At 45.6% G+C, this 9,854-nt stretch overlaps 1 protein-coding gene across 1 annotated transcript; it reads right to left on the bottom strand.

Annotated features, from left to right (window-relative positions):
- Window positions 1-7,942: 7,942 nt before the first annotated feature.
- LOC127310898 (uncharacterized) lies at window positions 7,943-9,229 on the bottom strand. The gene is made up of 3 exons (XM_051341521.1): window positions 8,625-9,229; window positions 8,431-8,517; window positions 7,943-8,303 (listed from the first exon to the last, which is right to left on the bottom strand). Exons 1-3 carry the CDS (start codon window positions 9,144-9,146, stop codon window positions 8,160-8,162), a joined length of 753 nt encoding a protein of 250 aa, XP_051197481.1. The 5' UTR covers window positions 9,147-9,229; the 3' UTR covers window positions 7,943-8,159.
- Window positions 9,230-9,854: the final 625 nt, after the last annotated feature.

A 9,854-nucleotide genomic window follows, 5' to 3' on the forward strand; every position in this document is an offset into this window, starting at 1 on the left:
TTCTCTGTTGTGATCCCAGTTATGCAGTATTAAACCTTTTGTTACTTGAGACATGATGTGGAATGTTTGCCAAATACTCAAATATTAGCAATATTGACACTAAACGTGGTGGATGAACTTACAATCTGATCATTGGTGTGACCCTAGTGAAGAATAAAGAACAATCCTGCAGCGGCACCTCACAAAAAGAGCAATAACACCGCATTGTGCAGAATAGCCAATCACTGGTACTGGAGACAGAGTTTTTTTTTTTTTTATCTTGCAAGAAGATTAAAGCAAGAGCCATGAATGGTAGTTAGGTGACCTTCTGGCAACGGCTATCGTGAGTAGTCGTATCAAATGGTAAGTTTCCGCACAAGTGTCCTGGATGAGGATAATCTCTCAGTGCCACCTAGTTATGCATCATGACAGAGCAAACACCAGAGGTTTTGCCCAATTTATATGGATTCAACAACATAATGACAACACAGTTTCATGTCACAGGAAATTTGCAGCAATTATACTTAGCACAACTATAATTTTGAAGAGCTTAATACATTGTTTCTCATTGCAAAGCATACTCAAGTTATTTACTACATGTCTCTCAAAAAAGTTATTTATTACATGGCTGTAACTTAGCAAGAAAATGATAGCCAGTTCAGAGAGGCCCTCTTGCGACTACGACAAACTCGTCATTGCCTTCCTCATAGAACACTCTTCCTCCAATGACCATCTCAGGGAGGTGTTCTAATGCATCTTCTTCAATGCATTCATCGCCACGATTGCTGTCTTCAGATCCAAGCTTCATCGGTGACATGCCATGAATGACCTCCTCAAAGCATTCTGATTCGCACTACAGCAGTGACATGTCAGGAATGACTTTCTCAAAGTGTTTAGCGGCACCCCTACCGTCCTCATGTTCGACCTTGCAAAGGATGGATTTTTAAGGCAGTTTTGGCCTGGTTTCCGGTCAATCCGCCGCAGATTTGGGGAAAGGGTGTGGCCTAAACGGCAGCGAGAGTGGTTTGGCTATTTATTGGCCTATATTTTCCAGCTGTGTTGGTTAATCGCAGTTGCAGAGAATAAAAGAGGATTTTCCTTTTGGCCTTAGTTAGGACTTGGGGGACATAGGTAGGATGTTTGGCCTTGCAGATTTTCGTACTAGATCCTACCCTGCAATTCATAAAATGCTGTTCTGTTCCATGGCAATATTGCGTGGGGTGTCATGTCAGTGTGTGTTTTAGGCTATTTACTAGCTTTTACGCTGTAGTTTCTGAACAATATTCTAGTGTTAAGTGTTGTAACATGTACAATGTCTGAACTCATTGGGTCAGTTTTTGCAACTTCAGCCCCCTATTTGTCACCTGGAAGAAGGCTACCAATGGATCTGAACCACGCCTAAGGGGATGTATTGGAACCTTGGAGCCCCGCTAGATTGTAAGCGGCTTTTAGGATTATGCACTGACCAGGTAACTGTTGCATGGACTTTGGATTCCTTGTGTGTATGAATTACAATACATATGCACAGTGTCAATATTGCCAGAAGATTTTCTTCAGCAGCTATAGCTAGTGTACACTTTGTGTTGATTGTATTATATTAAATTAATAAACTCTCACTTCCAGGTGGGTGCAGGTCCATATTCTTTTAATATAAAGACAGTGCACTCCAAATATGGCAGCTCCTTTGACTGTATCGGAGAAAAGCGCCAATCTCTCAGGGCACTATCTTGATTGGGAGGTTTGCTCTTTTGCAAGCTTCTACTGATATCTTTTGATTCAACTTCTATCTATGGTTAGAGGCCTCGAAGTTATTATCTTATGTGACTGGTTGGAAAGAATGGCTTCATTATTGAGTTCACTGATCCAACTACAACGTAAGACGCGGTGCAACTTATTACCTGAGGTTGCTGCCAACAAAGGTGAGTTTAAACCAGAATTTCCCTCTAACAATTATGGGAAATTCTACCGAGAAGCGCCGCATCAGCTCCCCTCATGTGCGGCGGCACGCGAGATTCGGAAAAACGCATCGCTTCTATATACACCGTGCAACAATCAGCACGGTCTCAGAAAAAAAATCGCATCTTATCTCTTTGACCCCGCTGGAACACTTATCCGTCCACGCGTTACTCTGAGCCGCAAAATCTTTCTCACTTCTTCTCTCTCTCCATCTCAGCATCAGGCGGAGAGCACCAGCAGGTCGTCGCCTCCGTTGATGCAGCAGGCCACCGCCGCCGCCGCCGCCGCCGCCGTTGGGGGCGCCGTAGGATCAGCGACGCGGTTCCGTGGGGGCAGCGCCGCCGTCGCCGGTGGGGGCGCCGCGGTTACCGGTGAGGCTCCGCGGGGATAGCGCCGCTGGAGCCGGTGGAGGCGCCGCCGGAGCAGCGCCACCGTCGCCTGTGTGGGCGCGGTGCGTGGAGGTTGTGGTCACGCCGGTGTCGACAGTGGAGGCGTTGTAGGAGCAACACCGCGTGTGTAGGTTACGGCCGCCCTGACGTCCGTCGGTGGGCGCCCACGGCAGCAGGACCACGCCTGGAGGTTTAAGGTCACGCCGCCGTCGTCCCTTGGGTCCCGCAAGGAGCTGCACTATGCCAGGAGGCGACCACGCGGGTGGAAGGCCGATTGCAGACATGGCGAGTATCTCGGTTGCAACATCATGGCAGTTTCCCTCCAGGAGGGTCGCGCTTTCATCGTCGGCGATCTTGCCTCAGTAAATGTTGGAGGGCCATGAGGCATGGGATCGCGGTCATTCTTGACTACAAGGCCACGCCATCGTTGCATCAGCAAGGTGAAGAGAATGGTTGATCCATCAAGTTGTTCACTACAAAATTACCATTATATTTTTCTGCTCTGATTTGCAGTTGATGCCTCATAATTAACCATGTCAGTTGATAGCTGTTTGTAAATAATTTGATAGTCACTTGTAATTAATCTGGTAGTCGTCTGTAAGTAACTTGTTGGTAGTCTGTAAATAATCTGGTAGTGGCCTAGAAATAACCGGGCAGTTCATACAGGAAATTTGGTTGCTACTGTTAAATAACCTCTATCAAAGAACCTGGTAGTTCTTCCAAAAAATCTGATAGTCGTTTGTAAAATATCGGTAGTCCTTTTGCAAATAACCTGGCAGTTGATATGGAAACTTCATAGCTACTATTATTTCAAAAATCTTGGTAGTTATCGTAAGTAATTTGATAGTTGTTTCTAGGTAACCTGGCAGTACAGGAAATCTGGTGGTTGTTTCTTTTCAAATTATCTAGTAGTATAAATGTACTTGAGAACTGGATAATTGCTTGGAAAGCTGTTCTGGTTTTTAAACACATGGTAGTTGTTCAAATAACTTGATAGTTATATTTGGATGACTCGGGTGTTGCATCGAGTAACTTGATCAATTCTACTTTGACACTTTCGATAAGCGCTGCTCCTAAAAATTAAGTTTGTAAGTAGGTAATGAGGGAAATATTGTAGAAATATAGCTGTAGTACTAGTCACTAAACAACGGAGGTAGAGTGCCGTACTACTAGCAGTCTGTCATGCACGTCCTAGGTTCCGCACCTGTGGACGATTCACACGCTTGCCTGTAGAGGTGGTCAGCTGCCGCCGCACAGGAAAACAAATATGCGGCGCCGCTACGTAGTCTTTCCCAACAATTATTTAATTACTAAAACTGGTATAAAATCAATCAAGATCCATTTGAAAAATCTATTGCCTTACAATGACATGACTTTGTTGAGATAGTTGTTTCCACCTTCCTGGGAAGCAAAACAAACCATCCAACCTGTACCCTGTTTAGCTATCAAGTATTGTGATAATAATGAATCTAGATAGGAAGTGCCTCATACTCCATAGAGTTTCATAGAGATGGCTGAAAGAAAAGAAAATTTAGGACCATGGCACAACATATCAAAAGCTTTTAATCGGTACATTCCCATGTCAATTTATAACCTAGGCCTGATAACCTGGCAGGTTGGACAATACTAAAGACTATTGACTCCCTCACGAGGAAGGCAGGCTACAATGGCACCATCACTGAGTCTTTGAGGAGCAAAATCCGCGTCACCCGCTACCAGAGCACGCTGTACACCATGCACTATGGTGAATATGCTGCATCTGTCAAGAACAGAGATGAAATTAACATGGCGCCCGTAGTTAATGGCTCCAAATAAAGCCAATGATTTAGCATCTGTATTGCAGCAGATAATATAAACTATTTATGATTTGTCTCAGAAGGTAATTGGGGGTAAGAATTTTTTCAAAAATCGACCCCAAATCAATGATATGCCATCATTTCATTCATTCCATGGAATTTGGGGTGCCATGTCAACACCCCCCCCCCATAAAATTATGTCATTCTGGGATAAATGATGATGGTTATGTATCTGTAAACCTATGCACTACTATGTACAATTATAAATAATTTGAATATTTCAGTCGGTCATTCTCAGTTCTGATCCCAGTTATGCAGTATTAAACATTTTTTTACTCGAGATTTGATATGGAATGTTTGTCAAATACACAAATATTAGCAATATTGACACTAAACATGCTCGATGAACTTACAATCCTGAGTTAACTTGGTAGCATGGCAGTGCCCTTCTGTTCCTTTCCACTCTAGGCAGCTGGATGCAGGCACCTCACACCAAGAGCAATAACACTGCATTGCGCAGAACAGCCAATTATTGATAATGGAGGAGCTTTTTTTTTATCAAGATAAAGGAACGAGCCATGGGTAGGTAGTCAGGTTACCTTGCGGCAGCAGCTTTCATGAGGAGTCGTATCAAATGGTAAGTTTCCGCATAAGTACCTTGGATGAGGATAATCTCTTAGTGCCACCTAGTTATTCACCATGATGGAGCAAATATCAGAGGTTTTATCCCACTTATATGAATTCAACATCATAATTATCAAACAGTTTCAAGTGACAGGAAATTTGTAGCAATTATACTTAGGAAAGCTATTATTTGAAGAGCTTAATATATCTTTTCTCATTGCAAAGCATACTCAAATTATTCAGTACATGGCTGTAACTTGGCAAGAAAATGATAGCTAGTTCAGAGAGACTCTCTCCCGACAACAACAAAGTCGTCATTGTCTTCCTCATCAAACACTCTGCCTCCAATATCCATCTCAGGGAGGTGGTCATACGCATCTTCTTCAACGTATTCATCAGCACCATTGCCGTCTTCACGTCCAAGCTTCACCGGCGATATGTTGGGAATGACTTCCTCGAAGCATTCTGATTCACACTTCAGCAGCAGCATGTCAGGAATGACTTCCTCAAAGTTTTCATCGCTAGACCTGCCGTCCTTATGTTCACTCTTCGCCGGCAACACATCAGCAACAACTTCCTCAAAGGATTTAGATTCACAATTGACAGGTGAAATGTCAGGAATCACCTGCTCAAAGAGTTCATCGGCACTGTTGCCCTTTTCAGGTGACATCCCAGCATTGAGTTCCTCAAAGCATTCAGCTTTGCACTTTAGCAGCAACATGTCAGGACTGACCTCCTCGAAGTGTTCATCGGCACCATTGCCATCTTCAGGTGCAGACTTTGCCTCTGGTATGACTTCCTCAAAGCATATAGACCCGAACTTCAGAAGGGACATGCCAGAAATGGTTTCCTCAAAGTGTTTATTGGCACCACTGCCGTCCTCATGTTCGTTTTTCACTGGCAACGTGTCAGGAACGACTTGACCAAAGCCTTCAGATTCACACTTCACTGGCGGTGACATCTTAATCACCTGCTCGAAGAGTTCATCGGCACTGTTGCCTTCTTCATGTTCACGCTTCATCGGCGCAGCAAATTCTTCAAAGGGTTCTTCAGGTTCAAACTTAACCGTCACGCCGACTTCCTCAAAGGGTTCAGACTCGCATTTCACCCGTGACATGATGTCGAATTTGAAACCAGTCTTGGTCTCAGCAGATTCCTTCTGATGGGCAGTAGTTTCATCTTCTTCAATATCATACGGGTTCTCCAAACAATCACCAGCAGCGCGTTCACGCAGGTCGCCATTGGTGACCAAACAGTCACCAGGTTGACCTGCTTCCACCTTGACTTTGATCTTTGTTTTCCGGATGCCCTTTCCTTTGATCTACAGGCCATATGACAGGAAAAAAAGATGTTCCGATGGTTCATGCATTTTAGAACACATGTGACTATAGAGTTAACAGACCAAAACAGATCTTAAGACGAGTTTTTTTTTTAATTCCTTGACGTGTCTTCTTGTACATATACAGAAATTTCTACATATACATGTACAACTACTGAGTTAACAAACAAAAACAAACACAAACTAACGGGCTAGACATACATGCCAACGGCAAAGAAACCATGAAAGGAACAAAGAATCAGAAGAACCTACCGGGCCTTGGGCAGCAACCACGACCACGTCATCGTCCGCTGCTTTGAGAGTCACCTTCTTGGCGAACTCGGCAAGGTCGATCTCGCAGCAGTCGTCGTCTTCCTCGGCGATCTCCACTATCTTCACCATCGTCTTCCCTGCTGGAGCCTCTAGCATTCTCTGCTCGGGTGAATGGGTGACTGGCTGACTGCCATACAGCATGGGTGTCACTTTATATACAGCAGATAGCCCAATGGAAACAGGTCGCAGAATCCCAAACAGCTCACCGGTGAACAAGGAGCCTCGTGTGGGAATCGAAGAGGCTCGCTGTAAATGCAGCATAGACTGCTTTCAAATGGCTTTTTATTATGGACATCTACGAATCTGCATGCATTTGCTGCTCTTGGGCAGTAGACTGAGAAGCCGCTCAGTGGATGTACACTTGGAAAAGTATGCTGAAGGGGCTAGATTAAGCAGATGTACACTATGGAATCAAAGATTTTTATATTGCGTCTCATACACACAGGACACACTACACGTGAAATATAAGACCTGCCAAATCCAGGGTTGCAATCCAGAACTGATAGAATTCTCTTCTACATTGCTCGGCAATGAATAAACTCGCTGCATCGGTCATACTAACATACATGTGAAATACAATCCTGTGAGTGCATACAAATGGTTTCTGGTGACAAAATACAAATACTCATACCACTCGCGACACAATAAAACATTTGGTGACAACCCACAGAAGTAAGTTGTCAGCCTACTCATGCTATCTGAAACAGGTACTCAATGTAGTACAAAGATTTTATATCTGGTCTGATGCGCACAAGATACACTACACCTGCAAAATCCAAGGCTGTATTCCACAACTGATGTAATTCACTTGTATACACAAGAACCTGCTCTGCAATGAATAAAATTGCTGCCTTATCGTAAAATACATGTGAAATATGATCCTGTGAGTGCACCGAAATGGTGCGGGGCGATGAAATATACAAACAACTACACAGCAGAATTAAACATTTTGGTGACAAACAAGAATAAGTTTAATCAACCTGGTGCTATCTGAAACAAGCTTTCAGTGCGTGAGTCGTGAGAGAAGGTCGAAGACCAATGATATGAATTTGGCAACTTTAAGCATCAGTAAGGTGCAAGCTGTATCATCCCTGCCTGGCTGCCTACCATGTCTGCTGTTCCTCATTTAGTTTCTTCTGAAGACCTACGAGTCACCGAGGACAAACAAAACTTTGGACAAGTCTAGGTTTAGCATCAGTATAAAAGAGCTACACTAGCAAAAAATTTGCTTTTCTTCTTCAATTCCTCCAACTTCCATTTCTCCTCCAGCTTGATATTTTTGTCCTCCTTCCTGGTTCTACAACCAGTAAGCAGGAGACAACACAAATAGAAGATTAACTAATACAAATGCCATTGACAGAAGGGGCCTAGTGGCAACAAGGAGCCTCATGGGAATCAAAGCAGCACACAGACATTAACAAAATTGAAACTTAACTCAAACAAATTATAGAATAGCAAATTTGCATGCATCTGCTGATCTCAAGGGGTTAAAGTAAGAACTACTATCTGTAAGTAAATTGCAGGAGAAGAACAAGAAGTCACGGAACTTAAGATGAACTAATGAGTAGATGCTACATTTAACTGATTGCACTGCCATAAAGAAATTATATATATATAGGCTGCCAGTTTCCAAAGCGTTGCGCACACACACATTGAGCTTTCAGCCAAGATTATATCAGGTTCGCCGCTAATCCAACCCTATACAAGTTACTATGCCGCAGAGTAACCAACATTCAGGACAAGCCGACCGATTGTCGATCATCATTAAGTCTTCTGCAGTTTTGCCCGTGCCACTCCTCGCATCGTCATCCAAAATTTGTCTTTGTCGGAGGCGTGACAATGCCCGTAATTCGCGTGCCCTTTCCAAGTCGCACATGGAGCGGCGATGTCGCACACAAAGCAGTAACACTGCAGCACAATAGAAACAAACACAATGCTGTGATAATCTAGCAGGCGGGGTGCTAATTAAGCAGTGTTGCGGAGATTCATCTGAAGCGTGGTGAGAAGAAATGGGGCGTTGTGAAATGGTAGGTACCTGCTCGCAGTGGCTGTGGTGAGGGGTACGGGCGAACGGGTACTTGGCGCAGGCATGCCTCGCGTGGGGGAAATCTCTGCAGGCCACCTGTGAACACAAACCGAAATTGCAGGAATCGCGCGCGGGTCATTTGGGGGAGGGAAGAAACAACTCGATTGGGGGAAAGAGAAATCCCTCCGCGGCGGCGTCCGTACCTGGCCGCGCTCGGCGAGTACGGCTAAGTCATCGTCGCCGGCGGCGGCGGGGACGACGACGGGCCGGGGTTTGTCGGCGGCCAGGGGGTCGGCGGAGAGGATGCAGCAGTCCTCGTCGACGCGGATCTTCTGCCGTGGCGTCCACATCTCGATCTCGTCGACGTCGATGGGCGAGGAGGGGGACGACGCCGCCCGCTTCCGATCCCCCTTCTTCCCGGAGCGTGCGGGGGTGGGGTAGTCGGGGATCTCGATTACCTCGGCGCCCGGCGGCACGGTCTTCTTCGCTGGCGCTGGCGCCGGCGCCGGCGGCGTGGCGGCGGCCGGGGTCTTCTTTGTCCGCGACTTGGGCGCGGCCGGCGGCGCCATCGGCTTGGCCGGTGCCGGTGCCGGGGCGGGCTGCGCGGCGGCCGGGGGCGTCTTGGTCTTCTTCTGCCGCGACCTAGTCGCGGGCGGCGCCGCCGGAGTGGTCACATTGGTCCTGGACGCGGCGGCGGCGGGCGTCGTCTTGCTGATCCTTGCCATTGTGGAGTGGGAAACCCTAGCGGAGAGCGGAGATTGGGGAATCGCGGAGGGAGGGGGGGAGGGGTTTGAGTTTTGAAAATGAAGGGGGCGTGAGGTTTTCAACGCGTGGCGGCCGCAGTGTGACTGGAGTGGGTCCGTCTCTGACACGCGGGGTTGTCATTCACTGGTTCAGTTCAACCAGTAAAACCCATAGAGAGTTTCATTATTTTGTATACTCCATAATAAGTTTGCAGTAGTGGTTGTGATTAGTGAAAGCAATTCTAATACGGAGTAGTCCGAAATTTTAGCAGCCTATGATCACTTTGGCTCCTACTTGGTTGGTTATATGTAATCTCTAGCTAACCAAGAGTAAAGGAATCTCTAGCTAATTTCTTTGGCAAGTCAATTGTTGCCGATATTCGGTAGGGTACGACATGGCAACTAGCATCCACAAAACATTTTTGTCGTTGGCAAGTCATTTTGAATGCACTAGTAGTAAAACTTGCTTATGTTGGTGCGTGCTACTCTAAATTCTAAATAGTATTTGTGTAACGTCGAAAGTTATGTTGGTTTGCTTATGGCATGTGTTGTGCTTTATTGATGGTCATGACTTCATATGGAGTGTGCAAGATTTTATTTATCTATGTACACTTCATTTTAGTGATGTACATTTTGTCACATGTTTTCTTTTTATAATCTTGCCATGTTCGGACACACACCTTGTGCTAA

The sequence above is a fragment of the Lolium perenne genome, chromosome 1 (genome assembly GCF_019359855.2).
Source record: "Lolium perenne isolate Kyuss_39 chromosome 1, Kyuss_2.0, whole genome shotgun sequence".
Lineage (NCBI taxonomy): Eukaryota > Viridiplantae > Streptophyta > Magnoliopsida > Poales > Poaceae > Lolium > Lolium perenne.